At 41.5% G+C, this 21,488-nt stretch overlaps 1 protein-coding gene across 1 annotated transcript; it reads left to right on the forward strand.

Annotated features, from left to right (window-relative positions):
- On the forward strand, window positions 1,862-17,803 carry LOC109825186. Its single transcript, XM_020391958.1, has 3 exons — window positions 1,862-2,044; window positions 2,139-2,212; window positions 16,978-17,803. The coding sequence occupies exons 1-3, from the start codon at window positions 2,025-2,027 to the stop codon at window positions 17,670-17,672; spliced, it is 789 nt and encodes a 262-aa protein (XP_020247547.1). The 5' UTR covers window positions 1,862-2,024; the 3' UTR covers window positions 17,673-17,803.

Consider the following 21,488-nt stretch of genomic DNA (forward strand, 5'->3'; position numbering starts at 1 on the left):
TCCACTCCTGTTTGTACGTTCAATACTTTTCAAGGAGAATTTAGAACGCATAATAAAAGAGTTTAGAAAAGAAAATTCCATGGCATTTGCGAGAATCAAGAAACATCTAATTCTAAAAACTGGATAAAAGAAATACTCAAAATTCCCATTTTAGACTCTCGTGCGGGGATTCAATTTTATTTTCATATCATCTATTAGTCACTGATACAAGGAAAAATTATATCCACATCCGTCAAAATTGAATATGGACGCCAAAGAAATACAGGTAAAATCAGATACCGGAGGTCATATGTAACTTTTAAGTCATCAGATACTGCAGTATTTACAATAGTTAAAATTAATATTTACCCGTATTCATGTTTAATTAAAAATTAAAAATAATACTCGTCGTCCCGTCCCTACCCTGGGTTTAAAAAAATAAATTCATAAGCCATGTAATATATCAGTTTATTCGAGGGTAAGTTTGTCCTATCCAAAACTTAGCCCTTAAGCAACAAGTACAAATGTATAATAGGAATGAACTCTGATTGCGACAGCCATCATCTTAGATCTCACATACCGCGTCCGAAAAAGAAAATTGAACTCATTGATTGGCGCGCGCGCCGGGGGGCGGGGGATTTGAGCATACGTGTAGTCGTATTCGTTAAAACTAGTATGAACACCGTGCAAAATATGACATATTTTTTTCCGTTACGGTAATTTCGTTTTTAACTGTTATAGTAATCTTTTCTTTGAGTTGCTACAGTATTCCGTCTCTGCTGCGGTATTCTTGTGTGCTACAATAATATTTTAAAAAAAAAAATCTATTGTGTCCGTTTTCATGTTTGCTACAATAATATCGCTATAGGAAACGTTACTGTAGTATTTACTGTAGCATGAATAATGAATCTTGGGTTCTTCCATTTATATAGAGGAGTGGATACAAGGGGAATTCAACATATGCGTCTTCGTATTCATTAAGATACAAATATAATTACTAAAAATTTATATTAAATAGGATATAGTTATAAATATAAATATATAGTGAAATTTCCAGATTTATATCTGAAATATCTTAACATATATATATTGATCATATAATTGCAATTATTTCTTCATCCTAAAACTAATAAATTTAAGGATAATTTCGATGATAAATAGATCTAATCTAAGTGTTTAAGATATGAAGAACATATAAATGAATGATTTAAGTTTCTCATATCTGCTTATATATCTATTTTTGTGAGCCCATTTAATTTGACAGAAGCACCGAAAGTAGGAAATAGATTAAAGAAGTAACTTCTAAATTTAAGAAATAGAAAGCAATGGAAGTAATGTTTTTTTATTTGTTTCACATATTTTTTGAAGTAGTGGAAATAGTACTTCTTGTACTTCATTCTCTCTTTTTTGTTTGGATAACAATAAAAAATTGTTAGAAAGTAACTAATATAGAAAATATTAATAAAAAAAATGATTTATTCCTAATTAATATGTATTTCACCTACTTCGAAGCTACTCCCAAGCCTTGAAGGGTAGTAAAATATTTTAAAAGTAAGGATGACACGCATACATCCAATCAGCATTTAAGAAAATACTGGAAGTAAGTTTTTCAGAGAAACAAACATTTTATCTGTTTAAAAGTAGTAAAAATAACATCTACTTTTTACTTCAGCTGCTTCATAATTACTTACATGCAAACAAACATGCCCCTAGAAGTTACTATATCAGTATTTGATTAAGGAGTTGTTTCTATATCTGTATTTTTATTCGCATTCGCATTTGTATTCTGTATGTATATCCATTGATACGCCAAGGCTATTTTCGGCATTTCTCGCCATTCCAAGCGGATCGAAGTATTCCATAAAAACGGGGCACAGTCACAGAGAAGGCAATCTAAAGAACGAAGAAAACGAAATCCAAAGAAAAGGAGAAAACCGAAGGCAAAAACTCCCTTTTTATTCTCTGTCTCTCTTCCTCTTTCTCTCCCTTGCTTTCTAGCTTTTGCAATCTGAGATCGGGGGAGGTCGAGGACGAGATTTTGAGAGATGGGTCTCCTTTCAAACAGGTTTTTTTTTTCCTCCCTTATTTTTCTGGGTTTTTTTGGGGGGTTTTTTTCAATTATTTTGATTTGGGTTTTGTTCTTTTTGATGATGGATTAGGATCGCGAGGTCGAGTTTGAAGCCAGGAGATCATATTTATTCTTGGAGGACTGCTTATGTTTATGCTCATCATGGTCTGTTCCATTTTCCCTTTGGTTTTTTTTTAATCTAGTTTTCTTTTTTCCAATCTAAATGCAACCATGTTTTTGTTTTATAAATAGCAGAAATTGCCTCTATGATTTGCACCATTCACATAAAATTTTCAATTAGATGTTTGGAGTTTGGATAGACTATAGCAATAGATAATTACAAACATGTATATGATTATTACATTGAATGTTGAGGATTATGTCAAGAAATTGATGATATTTGAGTAATTTTTTAAGGGGGGGGGGGGGGGGAGGATTTTCTCTCATTTCTACAGAGCATATGGAGATGTTCTGTAATTTAACCTTTTCCCTTCTTTGTTTTTGAATGGTGTAATTGGCTGATCTCAGTGATGAATAAAGTTTGACAATTGGCGTGCGCTTGAATATTTCTTCATAATAATTTAAAGATGGTATGAGAATGACCAATGAGTTCAAGCTGTGCATTTACAAAGTGTTGTGCAAAAGACTAGGTTCCCGCCTGTTGAAGTCCCCTCAATTCATGGGGTTGCCTTAGATATAAAGTATTATCCTTGATTTTTGCCATATCTTCAAAGGCTTAGTGTAATGGTATATACCACCTTCTCTAATCCTTACTGATAGGCTCATGTCTTTGTTGGGGAGAAACCCCTATGCCGAGATCCAACCAAATAGCCGAAAAAGATAAACCAATACACCAACAAGAGCACAAACATAATCAACACCAGATTTTACGTGGTTCGACGAGATGCCTACGTCCATGGGGCAAGAAGGGAGGAGTTTTCACTATTAGAAATCAAGAGGAACAAACTAGGGTTACAAATCTCTCATAAACCCTCAACAAATCAACTCTCAATCTCTCCAATTGCTCCTAGAATAGAAGCCCAAAGAAAACTCCTTTCAACAGCTCAAAACACTTGCCTTACAAACCCTAGAATCGAGTTTGGGTATTTATAGAAAAGCCAAACGAAACGGGTCTGGAAAACAAACCCAACCCAAAACCGCTACGGCAATCGACCACGATCCATCGCGGTCGACCGCCCTCAATCCAGAACAGTCCTAATGGTCCAGAGACTTCTGCGGTCGACCGCCCACAGAACAGAAACTTCTGCGGTCGACCGTTACGGTCGACCGCCACCAATCCCGACGCCCAGTAAGTCTCGTGCACGAACGCGGTCGACCGCCGTAGTCGACCGCCAATCTGTCTGTCTGAATCTTATCATTTCTACAAATCTTCACCTCGGCGAAGATTCTACCAAACTGAGCCGACACCAACCAAAATCAATGCCTCACTTGTTGCATCCAGTACGCCATGGCAACGGACTCATGACAACGGACCCCATCCACAACATGTCGAGACTCAAACGGGAGTGCGGACACTCATCCTAAAACAACTGTGTCTACTTACCAAATCGGCTGCATCATAACTGACTGCCTACGTATCCTCTCCAAGGAATCAAACATTCACGTAGTTCACCAAATGGCCTCCAAAGGCCCTCAGTCCAAGCTGCGGCTGATAGCATCATTAACGACCCCAAACTGAAGCGATTCAAACACCTCCACCTGAGGTGAAGCAATGGCCGTATCCAAGCTATATCCACCACCTGCATTCGGATCTACCAACTCGTCATCCGCATCCGTATCCAAATGACTCCCACGCTGTGCCACCTCAGCTGGAAAACCCAATAATGTAGAATGACCTGGAGTATGTGGAGTAAGCTCCACCCAATGTGGAGTAGCATCACTCTCCACCCGCTGCGGTATCCCTCTGATCTGATCAATACTCTCTACCTGTCAAGAGTCCAAAGTGACAAACCTGCTCAAACCAAACTCAGAAGCTCCCAACTGATAGCCGAATGAACTCCTGAATCCCAAATGCGCAATCGGATCCAATCTCACATCAACGATGTGACCAAGTGCTGGGTAGCCAAATATCCGACGTCGACCAAAATCTAAAGCAGCTCTATCAGATCTAACAACTCTACACACAGCAGTCGGCAACATCATAAGATAGCCCAATCGTGTCGAAGCCCGAATACCAAATCCACTGCTCGACAACCAACGCCGATCCTCCTCCAGAAAAGAGCGGCACACTAAATCCGCCATCTCATCACGTCGTCCCACTGTTTCCTCCCCTAAGAAGTGTCTCTAACTGCCATGAGCTCGACACCAATGCAAGAAAGGATCCCTACTAGAACTAGTACGACGGGTAACCTCTCTGCCCATACACCTCCTCCAACTGTTACGGACTACTAGGGTTTTATACCAACGGGACTTGGTTGCAACCCAAATATGCCTAGTACAATCCTCAACATAGGAAACAAAATAACGATTACCTCCCAATGATGCATACATGGAAGTGTTTGCGTCGAAAGTTGATGTATTCATTGCGGTATTCATTACAACTTCAATCGTTACAATGAAAACAAAAAAGATTGTCTTTTTATAAGACTTTTACACAATGAAAACAAAAAGTTACAACTCTCGTCAAAACAAACGCAGAGATCGTTTATCGGTCTTCTGCTTGCGTGGGACCTTTGTTTGTGCCGGGGTTTATCCGTGGACCGCCTTAGATCTGGATCCGGTTGATGGAAAATTCGGCAGAGTTTCGCCTTCGCCGAGGAAGTATTTGATTTGAAGCGCTGAAATCGACCAAGCGAAATCAGGGCTCTTCTCGAGATTAAGACCAAGCCTAATCTCAAGGGACGGACGGGAACGAGAGTCGGATCTCTCGAACTCTCCTTCTTTATGTCGAAGAACTCGCCAAGATCTGTCAACCCTCGCTGAAATTTGTGCTCCTTTGACTCCACAATCCGCCAGCACCTCCTCGTCTTGATAATCAATCGCCCCGCTGAAAGGAGGTCCTAGGCTTGTATTTATAAGGCTTCGGAAGCGGTTATTTGGATGAGAACAAGTGATTTGGTCTTATCTTTAGTCAATAACAGCCTAACCACGTTTGTAGATGATATCAAGTCAGTTGGGAACCTCTGGAACCAACAAATCTCGAGAAAAACCATCAAAAACCGAATCCGATCGAAACAGCGCGCGCAGGACAAGTCTGACCCGCGCTTGCGCGGGTCGGTTGTGTTCGACCCGCGCCGGCGCGGCGTCGCGTGATTTCCGACCCGCGCAAGAGCGGGTCGGATGAACCGACCCGCACCGGCGCGGGTCGTTGTGTCGACTCCGCGGCCGCGGGGTCGGATCATTCCGACCCGCACGAGCGCGGGTCCGTTTGGTCCGTCCCGCGCGGTGCGCTGAGATGTTTTGTTTCGCTGATTTCTTGCGTTTTTATGACTTTTCCCGATCTTTCTGGGCCTTGTAGTTTCCTCGCTTTTGTTTACTCCATACGTCGTGTCCGACTTGTATGCATCACGCGAGTGATTATGTACGTTGTATTGACGGTCATCGAGTGAACTGATTGACGCTGGCCGACTTGCATATGCACATGCACGAGCTAAATGATCCTGAGTGCGTGTTAACTGACTGTTTGGGCCGCGTCTGCTACGCTTGTGAGTTGATTAACCGATCGCGGCGTCACTTGGCGTTTTCCATTTCTGGTGGTTTCGTTGTCGTTGTCATCAAACAGTTTGCCGGATTCGCTTCGGGTACTTGTCGGCGTTAGATAACCCTCTTAGACTCGGATAATAATGTTCATCGCCTTCTCTCTGTCTCGAGCTGTGTGCGGACACCTATAGGCATTTTTAGACGCCTACAGATACCCCCTTCAAAGTATTCCAGACTCATTCTTTTATTAAGGAGTCTGGAATGCTTTGGATAAGATAGGCCATCTCCTTAATTTCGTAGAGTGACCTTGAAGTATCTCAATTCTTAACTTCTTCAGTCTTCAATCTATTCATTGTTTTGTCGAATAGGTGAAGTTCTTCCAGCGCTGCGTTTATCGTCTGACCGCTATCGAAATCTTGAACTGATATTGGTGTGTAACTTTCTGAACTTAGCTCGTGCCATTGAGTTGACTTTGAACTAATCCTCTCCATCGGGAATTCATATCTGATTGTAACTGAAATCCTTGGAGTCATCTTTTGCCTTATTTTGGCGAAATTGCTGATGCGTTGACCGGCATTGATGTTTACTGTAACGCGTTGACCGGCGTTAACACAGTTTATACTCGTACGTTTGCTGGAGTCTACACAGTTTAAGCTCTTAAGGCATTGGAGTGTGACGGTCCCGAATGTTGGGCTGTAGGATCAACTATTAAAGCTGATTCATCTGCACATGTGGATCTTATCCTGAAGTTCGTTGGATGTTCAAGTCATGAGACCAACTAATAAAGCTGATACGTCAATGATTCGCATTTATAGAATTTTTGGCAAATTCTCAGCCATCAACGGGTTTGATAAGCCTTTACCGACTACCGTTTGAGTCGGGCTAACATGCGGATTGTTTAAGTCCGTTCCGCATGTAACGTTATGCTAAAAGAGTTAACTCTTTTAGGGCTACGATATTGAATACGTAGACTTCGTCTTTCTCCTGTGAAAAGACTAAACAGCAACGTGTATCAGACGTAGACTTTAAGGTTTTTGGCAAACCCTCAGTCTTCAACGGATTTGGCGTGCCTTTACCGATTACCGTTTGAATCGGGCTTGCATGCGGATTGTTTAAGTCCGTTCCGCACGTGACGTTGTGCTAAAGGAATGAACTCCCTTAGACTTGATGCTACGATATTGAATACGTAGACTTCGCCATTGTTACGGGAGTAGGCTACCCAGCAACGTGTATTAGACGCTGACCTATCCCTACTTAGGCTTCGGGATAAAAGTCCTCAGATTGGAATTCTGGTGTCTTCTTCAATCGGTGAAAGACTAAACCGGCAACGCGAGTTAGGCGTTGACTTATCCCTACTTAGGGTTCGAGATAAAATTCCCCGCGCGTGTGAAGCACGGATTTTGGCGTTATGAATAACGACCTGCCATAATGTCGAATATGTGGACTTTTGTCCTTTTCACGGCAAAAGACTAACCGGCAACGCGTGTTAGGCGTTGACTTATCTCTGCTCAAGATTCGGGATAAAATGCCCCGCACGTTTGAAGCACGGATTTTGGCGTTATGAATAACGACCTGCCACAATGTCGAATATGTGGACTTTTATCCTTTGGCAACGCGTGTTAGGCGTTGACTTATCCCTGCTTAGGCTTCGGGATAAAATTCCCCGTGCGTGTGAGGCACGGATTATGGTGTTATTAATAACAACCTGTCACAATGTTGAATATGTGGTCTTGTGTCCTTTTTACGGTCAAAGACTAACCGGCAATGCGTGTTAGACATAGACTTTGGGATTTTTGGCAAACCCCCAGCCATCAACGGGTTTGACGTGCCTTTACCGATTACCGTTTGAATCGAGCTAGCATGTAAATTATTAAAATTCGTTTCACATGTAACGTTGTGCTAAGAGAATTGCTTCTCTTAGACTTAATGTTATGATTTTGAATACATAGACTTCGCCATTTCTTACGGGAATATGGCATCCGGCAACGCGTATTAGGCGTTGACTCATCCCTACTTAGGATTCGGGATGAAAGTCCCCAGAATTGTACTCTGGTGTCTTTTTCAATCGGTGAAAGACTAAACCGGCAACGCGTGTTAGGCGTTGACTTATCCCTACTTAGGATTCGGGATAAAATTCCCCATGCGTGTGAGACACAGATTATGGGAGTTGAAAAAGGTGGTGTCTTCTCTTGGGGCAAAGACAAACCCGAAATGGGGGAGGAAAAATTTTATATTCTATCTCCCGACACTGAGGAAGAAGAATTTTATATTCTATCTCCCGACACTGAGGAAGAAGAATTTTATATTCTATCTCCCGATACTGAGGAAGAAGAATTTTATATTCTATCTTCAGCTGGAAAGGAGACTCGAGGTGGGATCTCCACCCCCAGAATCCGAAAAGGTGAAACTAAGAGTATGATCTCCACTCCGAGAATCGAAAAGATTCAGATAACCCTAACTGTCGGAAGGTTTGATTATCGAACTAAAGATGAATTTCTCATTTATCGAGAGTGAATTGTGGTTTTGGTCTTTACTGTAGGAAGGTTTGACCAAGCAGGAGTTTGAGGTGATCCTAACCGTAGGAAGGTTTGATCACCCGATTTGAAAGTGGACCTCTCGTTCATTGGAGGAATCAAGAGGGGATTTTGGATTTGGCCCTAACTGTAGGAAGGTTTGACCGAGTGAGATGTTTGAGACGATCCTAACTGTAGGAAGGTTTGACCGCTCGATTTGTGGATCTCTCGTTCATTGGAGGAATCGAGAGGAGATTTTGGTTGTGGTCCTAACTGTAAGAAGGTTTGACCAAATGGGAGTGGGAGTACAAATTATAGTGGGGGTGTTGACTTGTACAAATCACTCAAATGGGGTTCCTGGTGTTAAGTGATAAGGACTTAACGCGAAGGGGTTTGACAATTCATCAAGGATTGACAGATTAAAATTCTAAGCATTATATCCGGACTCTAACCATGAAAGTGTTGAGTGCACGAACATAGCGGGAGTTTGAATGGATTAAACAGGAAAGAATTTTGGTGGTCCTACCGTCAATTAGTCTGATCGGTGGAGGATTTTGTGGTGGGAGACTGTGAGTCATTAAGCACCAATGAGAATTTTGTGAGGGAAGATTGATCTAATGAAGCGATCTCATCTCATCTCAGCAAAAGAGTATTCGGAAGTCATAGTAGGAGTCTAGTGTTTATCACTTTGTTCATAATGATCGGGTTATCCCTAAGAATATAATGAATATTACATTTAATATTCTTCCGGGAACTTCCCGTTATATGAATTATCCACCCCAGCTTTCTTTGCAAAAATGGGTGTGACATTATGATTAGTTATATGACCTGGTTATCCTTAAGAATATTACATATAAAAAATTCTCTAGAAACTTCCCGTCAATGGTAGGAAACAGTTTAGACTCATATACCTATTAGAGTATTGACAGGAGCAGTTTATACTCTTATACTTGTCGGAGTGTTCATTCGGTTTAATTGAGCGATATAACGCCGGTTTCAACCAAGGTTTGGATGCTATTCTTAAGAGCGAAACAAGCCTTGGTAGGATGAAGGATCCTTCTGTGGTACGCACAGTACTTCGGATCCGCAGTATTATCAGCTTCCTCCTGATCTGGGATAGGTGGTAGCTTGATCTTGTTATTTTCAAGGAGAGACTCAAAAATAGCCGGAACATCTTCGTCCTTGAAGGAGTACTCTTTTTGGAGTCTCGGATCCGAAGTCTTTTGCTGCCTTCGGGGTTGTTGTTGCGATGTCTGATTAACGTCTACAATCGCTGCATGTGCCTTTCCTTTACCACGGGAGGCGAAATTTGAGTTCGGAAGATTCGCCGTCGGTTGGCTCCTCTCGGCTTTCTTCCTTCGGATGAAGCGTTCGGCCCGCTCTCCGCGCGTCTTCAACTCTTTCTAAGTGTTGGACGGTGCGACTCCCATAACTTCTAATATCTCAATAGATAGGTTGTTATGACATGTCTGGAGGATGAAGTCCTCCGTGATCGGATCTCGACAGTTCATTGCTTTATTCCGAAAACGCTTGACGAAGTCGTCGACTGTCTCGTCATCTTCTTATTTCTCATCGAAAAATGTCCTGATGGATACCTCATCGTCGTCATCAAAGAAACTGCCAAGGAATGAGCTCTCCATATCGTCCCAGTTGTTAATACTTCCAGGCTTGAGACGGCGGTACCAATCGAAGGCCGGCCCGCGAAGGGTGCCAACGAATGACCGAACCATCAAGGCTTCATTGCCGGAGATCATATCCAAGTGGGACTTGAAGTAGATCAGATGTTGAGTGGGTGAACCCTTCCCGTCAAACGGCGTGAAGTTAATCAAGTTGAACTTCGTCGGGTATGCTATTGTGTCCCACTCTCTTGGATATGAACATGGAATGCTAGTCCTCTTTACCTCTCGATCGGACATTAGAGCGTTGATTTTACTCTCGAGATCTTTCATTTTCTCATCCTCGCTCGTATCAGGCTTTGGACGATTCTTAAGAGGAATAACGGGGCCACCCCTAGCGTTGTCGTCTTTAGTGGGGCCACCCCCAGCGTTTTGGTCAACGGAAGGGTCATCGGCATTGAGACGTTGGTCATCAGCATTGAGACGTTCATCCACATCTGAATCGCTGCCTGCTTGATTAGTACAGTTGCGATGGCTAGATTCACCGAACTGATTGGATAGAGCCCGAATTTGTTGGTCATGCTCTTCCCTTATCCGTAGCATAGCTATTTCCATTTCAATCTTGAATGTCTCTTTCTGTTTGGGTAGAGCATCCTCAAGAATTTTGGCGATTTGCTCGGTATTGATCATGAACACTTCACGGGATTGTCCCGGACTGGATACAGTATTATCAGAAGCGATTGCCGAGTTAGCGTCCGATGCTTCATCATCCGAGGATAACCCTCTGCATTCTCTAATAATCCCTTTGTCTAATAGTTCCCGATTGCAATCGGGTTAAACGGTGCGATACGAGAGGGTCAGAACTAGAAGGTCGAATCGACTTTCCCTTATCAGCCATGTTAATTATGACTTTTGGAAGTTCGTTATCATGAACAGCCGATCGCTTCTTACGGAGACGCTTTGGTTTGGACTTAGCTATTCCGTTGGAGATCCTCTCAAATACCGAGACCCTCTGCGGAGCGGTCTTGGGGAAACTACATGCTGATAATACTGTCCTGATTATCTTAGCGCACGGGCAGTGAGACTCCAATTCCCGGGTACTTTTTTTTCCGAGACTTGTTCATACCCCCAGCCCGATAGTACAACTCATCGACATTGCCGTCGGAATAACCTATCGACTGTTTACATGAATCCTCAGGTATAATGTGCTCGTTTATCTTACGCGTTTTCTTCTGAGTATGCAACTCCTTGTTGGCGTTCTCAAGAGTCACGCGTTTAGAGTCACGCATTTGTAAGTGTGAACTTTTGACGGGCTCTTGGACTTTAATACACACCCCCAGGCAGGTAAAAACTGGAGTTTTCCCTTTATACGAAGGCTTGAAATTGTTGTGAGGGCATGTGCGACCCCCAGCTCGACGAGTCGTTCGGGGTTCAATCACCGGACCCAAACGTTCTTCGCTCAGAACTTTGCCTCGATCCTCTTGCAAAGGACCCAGGCGATCGACTGTCTTCACCTTGAATCGTCGGACCCAAGTGTCCTTCGATCAAAACTTTGCCTCGATCCTCGTGCAAAGGACCCAGGCGATCAACTATCCTCACCTTGAATCGGGACAAATCCATGTTGTCGTGGGGCTCCACCATAGGTACGGAACTCGAAGGGATCAACATAACTGGTGCAGAACATCTTCTGTCTCGACCCTGGCACGGGTCAGATTTAAGTGACCGACGGGTTGGAGGATCGGATTCAAGTGACCCGCGATTTGGAAGGTCGGATCCAAGTGACCCGCGAAGTGGAGGGTCGGATCCAAGTGACCCGCAAAGTGGAGGGTCGGATCCAAGTGACCTGCGATTTGAAAGGTCGGATCCAAGTGACCTGCAAAGTGGAAGGTCGGATCCAAGTGACCTGCGATTTGGAAGGTCGGATCCAAGTGACCTGCAAATTGGCGGGTCGGATTGGAGTGACCTGCAAATTGACGGGTCGGATTGGAGTGACCTGCAAATTGGCGGGTCGGATTGAAGTGACCTATAAATTGGCGGGTCGGATTGAAGTGACCTAATGGATTTTTTTGATTTGGATCCATTCATTTGCTATTGGTTTGGAGGGGAGGACATCTGTCCGCTGTTGGGGTGCTTGGCGTTGCCTAATTTTCAGATCCGCCTCGTAACGGATCCCGTCAATTAACTCCAAGGCTCTAGCGAGTTGGCGCGCACAGCGTTGGCGCTGCCTTTGACGAGTTCTCTTCGATAAAATAGGTGCGCCTTCTGTACTCAACTCTTTGATTGAGGAGGAGTTCAGATCTGCAGATCCAAACTCATTGGAGGCCGGAAGGGCGTTGTAAGGTTCAGCTACCGCAACAACGGGGGCGTTGATCTTCCTTCGCTTGCGAGAGGCGGAGGATCTGGAGGAGGAGGACGACAGATATTCCTCGAACTTCAGTTGGTCGAACTCGTACTCGACCACTTCTTCAACCGGGATGCAGATCCGAGGTTGCGACACGACAGCTCCGACAGTGAAGCTGTTGGCTCCCACTGTGGTCGCCAGTTTGTTTCCGTCGCTTCAATCGTTACAATGAAAACAAAAAAGATTGTCTTTTTATAAGACTTTTACACAATGAAAACAAAAAATTACAACTCTCGTCAAAACAAACGCATAGATCGTTTATCGGTCTTCTGCTTGCGTGGGACCTTTGCCTGTGCCGGGGTTTATCCGTGGACCGCCTTAGATCTGGATCCGGTTGATGGAAAATTCGGCAGAGTTTCGCCTTCGCCGAGGAAGTATTTGATTTGAAGCGCTGAAATCGACCAAGCGAAATCAGGGCTCTTCTCGAGATTAAGACCAAGCCTAATCTCAAGGGAAGGACGGGAACGGGCGTCGGATCTCTCGAACTCTCCTTCTTTATGCCGAAGAACTCGCCAAGATCTGTCAACCCTCGCTGAAATTCGTGCTCCTTTGACTCCACAATCCGGCAGCACCTCCTCGTCTTGATAATCAATCGCCCCCACTGAAAGGAGGCCCTAGGTTTGTATTTATAGGGCTTCAGAAGCGGTTATTTGGATGAGAACAAGTGATTTGGCTCTATCTTCAGTTAACAACAGCCTAACCACGTTTGGGGATGATATCAGGTCAGTTAGAAACCCCTGGAACCAACAAATCTCAAGAAAAAGCGGTGCGCTGAGATTTTTTGTTTCGCTGATTTCTTGTGTTTTATGACTTTTCCGATCTTCTGGGACTTGTAGTTTCTCTCGTTTTGTTTACTCATCCGTCGTGTCGACTTGTATGCTCCACGCGAGTTGATTAATGTACGTTGATTGACGTCATCGTGAACTGATTGACGCGCGCACTGATTGACATGCACGAGCTAAATGATGCGTGCGTGTTAACTGACTGTTGGGCGCGTCTGTACGCTTTGAGTTGATTAACGCGTGCGGTCCACTTGGCGTTTTCCATTGTGGTGGTTCGTTGTCGTGTCATCAACAGTTTGCCGATTCGCTTCATGCGCTTGTCGACGTCGGATGATCCTCTTTGCTTCGGATAATAATGTTCATCGCCTTCTCTCTGTCTCGAGCTGTGTGCGGACACCTATAGGTATTTTTAGACGCCTACAGGAAGGCCCCCAAATACCTGACTGAACACCTCCAATAAGACGCCTCGATCGGTGGATAGAAGTGCTGAACTCCACATCGGTCTCCTCGCTCATCCCAATGTGCTCACAGGACTTCAATCTGCAGGTTATAGCATTCCTCAACAATCTGTGCACGACATAACCAATAATATATACCAGCACCAAACAATGCCACAGTCTACCCAAAGAAGTCGCAGCGCTCTATCAATCACCGTGCTCCCGAGCAGATAATACAAGTTACTCCTCCTGACGCCCTTCATCATAATCATGGACCCCGATGTGACCTTCAAGCGAGAATCCGCCAAGATCACCCTATAGCCTGCTGCCTTTAATACCCCAAGTGAAATGATGTTCTTTCTCAGTTGAGGAACAAACCTCACATCAACCAATTTCCGAATCATCCCATCACTCGTCCGAATACGAACGGTACCAATACCACCTATAGGGCATCTGTGATCATTACCCATAAGTACAACATCCCCTCTTTTCAATTCCTGAAAGCTGGAGAACCAATCCCTCCTAGGGCATATATGGTAAGTAGCACCTGCATCCAACATCCATTCGGTAGAGTCGGCAACACCAACTGACGGAAGAGCAGGGCACTAATAGCCCGAAGAATCTGAATCTGAAACGTCACCACTAGCCTTGGCAACATTCACCTCTGAAGCTTGAATAGCTTTTCCCTTATTCTTCCCGGCTTGTAATTTTGGGCATTCGGTTTTCCAATGTCCATCCTCTCTACAAAAGACACACTGATTCCTACTAATTGCAGGATGCCCCCCTCTAGACTGCGATCTCCTATCACGGTTTGGACTTCTAGCTCTTGCAACCAATGCACTAGTAACCAGCTTAATGGAAGTCTCCTTGTCCTTCTTACGAAGTTGATAATTCATAAGAGCTGCGGTGACCTCACTATACGAAAGAAATGCCTTCCCATTAATAAGAGTGAGGACGAAAGTCTCATATTCCTCGTCGGGCAAGGAACTCAATAACAACAATGCTTTATCCTCATCTTCAACAATGACATCTACATTCGCCAAATCTGTAAGTAGCTTCGTGTAGTGGTTCATGTGATCACTAATGGATGTCCCCTTCTTCAATTGGAAGCGATAAAACCTCCTCTTCAAATACAAACGATTTTTGATGCTCTTTGTCAAATATTTGCCCACTAGGACCTCCCAAATCTTCTTTGCTTATTTTAGATCTTGGGTAAGACAAGACCTAATCACACCACACGCCGTTCTATTCATTTTATTCCAAACCTTATCATCCATGTTGTCTGGTTTCCCGTCCAACTCCAATGTATCTTCCAAATTTTGCGCATTTAGCGCATCCATGACTTCGCATCGCCAAAGTCCAAAATTATTTGTGTCATCGAACTTCTCCACATCTATCTTCATGGAATGGATATTCAAACTTTGGACGGTCTTCAAACTAGAAAAACCCTCCCCACTTTTATCCTTTCCGGCCATATATCTCAAGGCACCCAATAAACAATTGCGGAACAAATAGGAAATAGATCCAAAAATTGACCAAAGATAGAATTTTTACCACGAAGATTTCACCTTTATCACCAATCGAAGCTCTAGAGAAACTTTCCAACTGATCTACCCCTCCAAAAAGCCCAAGCGTTGCCCGAATCTCTGATACCAATTGTTGGGGAGAAACCCCTATGCCGAGATCTAACCAAATAGCCGAAAGAGATAAACCAACACACCAACAAGAGCACAAACACAATCAACACCAGATTTTTGGTTTGGCGAGATGCCTACGTCCACGGGGCAAGGAGGGGGGAGTTTTCACTATTAGAAATCAAGAGGAACAAACTAGGGTTACAAATCTCTCATAAACCCTCAACAAATCAACTCTTGATCTCACCAATTGCTCCTAGAATAGAAGCCCAAAGAAAACTCTCTCAATCTGCTCAAATTCGTCCTTGCTCTTACCCTAAAAAAACACTCGACCGCCCACAGAACAGAAACTTCTGCGGTCGACCACCGCGGTCGACCGCCACCAATCCTGACGCCCAGTAAGTCTCGTGCACGAACGCGGTCGACCGCCGCGGTCGACCGCCAATCTGTCTGCCTGAATCCTGCCATTTCTACAGTCTTTTTCTAAAACTCTGTTACCAACGAGGCTACCTTACCGTCAATTTTCCTCGATGAGAATAGATATCTTCAAGTACTTCTTCATCACCCTCATTCTCTCTATTTCCTCCAACATTATTGATAGTGTTTACAGTGAGACGTGAGAACTTCTTAAAGGACAGGAGAACACGCTCTAGTTTGTTCTAACCATTATTATCTATATTAAAGACAAACTGTTATTTTATCACCAACATATTTTAGCTCCCATGGATTTATTCACCCAGCTCTGCATATATTGTTGATCCCTTGATCTACGCTATAGCATGTGCATCATCTACTATAAACACCATTGATCTCGTGTCTACAGAAATACATTTTCTACTATAGACTTGTTATGTGCTAGTTTAGTTGTATGCTTATTTGGTTGAGATATGCAATACACATGTTAAGTATATCCTAGGATTATTTCATACCATCATGAGCTCCTATGATGTATATAGATGCCCTTTGTGATGAATGAACAAAGAAAGGAAGCAAACTGTAGTTATAGTCAAAATTTTCTTCTTGGTTTTTAAAAGAATCAATGGCTTGTAGTGTTTCCTTTTCCACTTTGATCCTTCTGTTCTCCCATTTGTCATTATCTTCTGTATGTTCAATTTTATCATGTTATGATTGAAATTTTATGAAAAATGATACAATTCTTTTGGTGTTTAATCAAATTTATTGTTAGCTGGTTGTTTATGAACCATGCATGTTGAATGGATCTTGTTTACGTGGGTGAGGCATGCTGCAGAGGTCAGCTTGGCGTATTTACTTACATTAGTTATTTTATCTACACCATGCTCTTTTTATTCATTATACTGGATCAAAATTGCTTTTTTAACACGTTCCACAATTTATGATTTCATTCTTTCTTGCATTGGAAAAAACCTTTTTTTGGGTGCTAATATGCGCCACATTTCATCCTAAATCCAGCTCATCGTTTATACCTCTAGTAGCACATAACACCCTTCAACTAATTTATTAGCACTTGCAACTCTGGATTGCCCTTTTTAGAAGACATAAATTGCAGATAACACCCCTCGTTTCCATGGATTAAGAAGGGCTTAAGTGCTAATAACTTAGTTGAGAGGCATTAAGTGTTTCTAGAGGTATAAATGAGGGGAGTTGTGTGCAGTTTGCCCTATTTTCGTTGCATGCATCAAATACATCTTATTTGTTTGCGACAGAAATAATATGGAGATATCTATGGATTCAGATTATAAAATTTGTAATCTGTTTTCAATAAAATCGCCTTCCTAGCACTTTCATAGTTTCCCTGCATTGTCTGAATTTTGTAACTGGCTTTCATGTTGCTCTCCAGTCCAAATTAATCATTCTTTATGAGTCTGTACATCATTCGTCATCAGTTCGTCTATCTTCATGAAACAGGTATATACATAAGCGACGACAAGGTCATACATTTTACGCGAGGCCAAGGCCAAGAAGTCGGTACAGGCACCGCCCTTGATTTCCTCCTTGTAAGTTCCGCCCCTAAACAACCCGATACCCCCTGCCCTATCTGCACCACCCAACTGTCCGACTCCCACGGTGTAGTCTCCTCCTGCCTCGACTGTTTCCTTGGTGGTGGCGTCCTCTACCGCTTTGAGTACTCCGTCACCCGCGCCCTCTTTTTGGCCAAAGCCCGTGGAGGCACGTGCACTCTTGCCCCCTCGGACACCGACGATGCCGTAATCAAGCGCGCCAATCATTTACTTGTCAACGGCTTCAGATGCTATAATGTCTTCAAAAACAACTGCGAGGATTTCGCTATCTACTGTAAAACGGGTCTTCTTGTGGCCGAAAAGGGGGTCCTTGGGCAGAGCGGGCAGGCGATATCGATCGTTGGTGGGAACTTGGCAGTGGTTGCGTCGACACCATTAAGGCTTCTTACGACGAATGTGTATGGGATGGCGGTGATGGGGGTGGGGGTTTATTGTGTGAGTCGGTATTTTGCGGATGTTAGTAATAGGAGGGATGTGGTGAAGGTGGAGGTGGAGGATTTGACGACGACCGGTAGGGTTCGGGTTGTTGAGGGGGAGATGAATAATCATCAGGTTGGGTTGCTTGTGCCTGCTAAATCTTAGGGTTTGTGTTGTACCTTGTTGAATTGGACAATGTTGTTGGTTTGTCAGAATAATTTGGTTTGCATTTGGACAGTGAGGTAATGCTGGGCTGTGGATTTTTGTTTCCTGTAGTGTGTAATGTTGTTCCATGGGTAATGTTTGTACTTTTTTTGGGTAAACTTTCATGAATTTTTTCATAAAATTATCATTAATGACGGTGGTTACAATAGGTTATCATGTGCTTCACACGACGATGATATGTTACAGACAAGTTTGTTCTTTGTATTATATAATAAGCTTGTATATTATTCTCCTCCTCTCATGTTTCTTTCTCCAAGGATACTTAGGTCCTTTATTCAAGCTATTAATGTTGCTCTCAACAATTTTCATTTCATTGTATTTCCTGCAGTTTTGGAAGTTCATGCTAGTTTCTCTAATAAAATATGATTACCTTAGTTTTGTGCAAACCCCTCCAAAAGTTCATGGTAGTTTTGTGGAACTACCTTTGCTTCTCATAAGTAATCCTTCATGGTGATGTGTTGTTCTCCTTTAACCTGAAACTATGTAAAAGTGGTATTTCTAATGGCTAAAAAACCAGATTGACATTTTAAACGGACCCTAAATGACAATAGATTGTTTTAAATAGCTCCGGCTATACTAAGACCTTATAATTAGTCAAAAGAAATAACAAGACCAATAATTTTCATCGGAAATCAATTTTCCGGCCAAGTTACCTGGCATGCTTGCCGTGTGATCATTGCGGACCGAGTTGGACAATAAGGAATGACATGACACAAGGGTTGGAGGGAGAAATAACTATGCCTACAATCTCTTCACCCTCAAATTAGCGAAATTCACCCTTTTTTTCAAAACTTGAACGAGAGAGTGAGAGGGGGAGCAATTGGAGGAGAGTTTTTGCAAGAATCTTTCTGATCTTGAATGTGACTTGAGAGAAAGGGAGAATCTCTGGTGAGGACGACGACTTGAGCACGACGTCGACCAGGAACAAAGGTGAGACTCCTCTCAAAGTTTTGAAAGATTTCTTTGTGGGTTTGGTTTTTTTAGAGCAGGACGATTAATATGGTGTTTATCCTCAATTAATTGAATAATAAACCCTAATTTGTGTGTTGATTGGTGGAATTTTGCAAACTAGGGGCAAGTCCTTGCCACATCAGCAAGAGAATAAATGATTTTACAAATCACATGCAAACACATGAGAGAACTTAGTCGAAAAATTGATCTTCGATGAAAGTTATGGGTCTTGTCGTTTCTTTTGAATAATTATAACGTCTTATTGTAGCCGGAGCTATTTAAAATACTTTATTGTCATTTAGGGTCTATTTAAAATGCCAATCTGGTATTTTAGCCATATATCTAATAGAAGCTTAGCATTGTAATATTAGGAAATGCTGGGTATGAATAATTACTATTTACAGCGCATGCATGCTGCTACTATTGTCTGTTTGTATTCATGTATTTAAAATTTAGGTTTTATCGACAGGAAACAAGCATATTTGAGATTGAACTTTCCTGTGACCTTAAATTAGAACTATGCATTAGGTATTAAACTGACTTTCAATAAATTAGAACTTTGCAGCAATAGTATTATCTGAATACTCCTGCATATTTGTTTTTTTTTAATTGCCTTAAGTCATATTTTCTGATATTTTATCGATAATTACATTTTGCGTATGTTCTTCTCGTCAAGCGTATGTATATCTTAACAATGTGAGAATTTCAACAGATTATCAAACTCTTTCTGATTACATACAGGGTTTATAGCAATTTATCATTATCTTTTGCTCATGATAATTACATTTTGCTCATGATACTTCTTCAGATTCACCTCTTAGTCTACAGGGTTTATAGCAATTTATCATTGCTCATCTTTCTTATCCTCAGAGGGTCTGTTTGCAACTGAAAATAATCTTTATTAATTCCATAGATCTTTCTCCCCTTTTAGGGCCTGTTCGTTTGCCTTAAAAAAATGGGAAATCAAAGAAATGGAAAATGAAGAATTGTTTTGGAGTGTTCGGTTGGCTAAAAAAAAGGAAATCAAAGAAATGGAGATGAGATGAGATGAGTTGTCACATTATTATTGGATGATGTGAGTGATTTTTTAAGAAAACTAGTTTTGATGTTGTTCGGTTGCGAAAAAAAATAAGGAAATGAATTATAAGAAACCTATTTCCTGTAGTTTTCTTGTTTTCTTTTGTTCGGTTCATTCTTAAAAATAAGAAATGAAATGAGATGAGATGAGATGTCATTGTATTATTGGTTGATGTGAAGAAAGATTAAGAAATGTGTTTTCACAACTTTTTGGGATGAAATGGAAGAAATGAAATGTTAATGAGATGAGGTGAATTGTTATAATATTTTATTCGATGATGTGAGTGATTTGAAATAATAAAAAGAGATGAGTTGAGTGATGTTTGGATGAAAATAATATTTTATTAGATGTGATGGATGAGTTGTTAGATGAAAATAATATTTTATTAGATGTGGTGGATGAGTGGTTAGATGAAAATAATATTTTATTAGATGATGTGGATGAGTTGTTTGATGAAAATAATATTTTATTGGATGTTGTGAGTGAGTTTTAGGGATGGAAATGGAAGAAATGGATTATTTTGAGATTTCTACCATTTCCATTTCCATTTCTTGCTTTTTTGAAAACAAACGAACAGAAATATTGTCTGATCCTGTTTCACGTGTGAAAGTAAAAGAGGCTTTTAACTATATCTGTACCTGTGTCTGTCTCTTGAAAAATGACATAAATCTTTTTGAAATTTCATCTGTACCCTGCAGAATTGATAATACTCCATTTTTTTCATTAGTATATATCATTGAAAAACACGATGTTCAATCATGGAAGGCTCAGAATCCATGAACTGGAGCTACAAAAACTTCCAAAAATGCACATGAAACTTAAATCTTTTCAGAGTTGCTCTTGAAGGCAAATCCAGCTAGCATTCACACGCTATGTTAGGCATCCAGGAATTTGAAGTACAAATCTTTTAATGATTTGAATCCTAGGCTTGAGACATTTGGATCAACTTGGTCAATGAATCTAAATTTTTTTTTCGTGACATACTTGTATCGATATGCAAGTAATTTGATTTGGCTATGGAGAAATAGATCTGTTTCATTGTTGGAGCTTGACATGACTCTTGATACAAAGCCCATAACATTCAATAGTTTACCAGAAAAATTTTCAAAACCGACTTGTTTTGAATTTTATTCCAAAAAAAAGACCTATTTCAAACTTAATTTCAAAAACAGATTCAGTTGGCTAAAACTGGTCGGTTTTTGAAAAAAAAAGTTCTCAAACTTCACGGGAGTTAAAGTCCCGTCAAGTTTTTTATATAACAAAACTTCACGGGACTTCAACTTCCGTGAAGTTTGGGATTTTTTTTCAAAAATCGACCCAATTTTAACCCAACTAGGTCGGTTTTTGAAATTAAGTTTGAAACGGGTCTTTTTTGAGAATTTTTTGGCAAACAGGTTGGTTTTAAAAATTTGTCCATAGTTTATCTAATTCTGATTAAATCATTTTTTTCATAAAGATATATAATTACTCAAAAATAAAACAATACATTAAATAACAGAAACATACTTTTTTGATTGATGAATCCAAAATACAACCAATTGCCAACCTTATGATAGATGCCTCTTAGTTTGGCACAGTGCTTTAAAGGGGATAGACATGGGTGACCTACTGAAAGGGAGAACTCTAGGCTAGCCACTTAGGCACGGATATACGAATCATTGAAATTGCTCTTAGGTCCTCCAATTTCCTACAAATTTTCTCAATATTAGTCCCTCAAATCATATAGG

Source organism: Asparagus officinalis, chromosome 10 (assembly GCF_001876935.1).
Source record: "Asparagus officinalis chromosome 10, Aspof.V1, whole genome shotgun sequence".
In the NCBI taxonomy this organism is placed as follows: Eukaryota; Viridiplantae; Streptophyta; class Magnoliopsida; order Asparagales; family Asparagaceae; genus Asparagus; species Asparagus officinalis.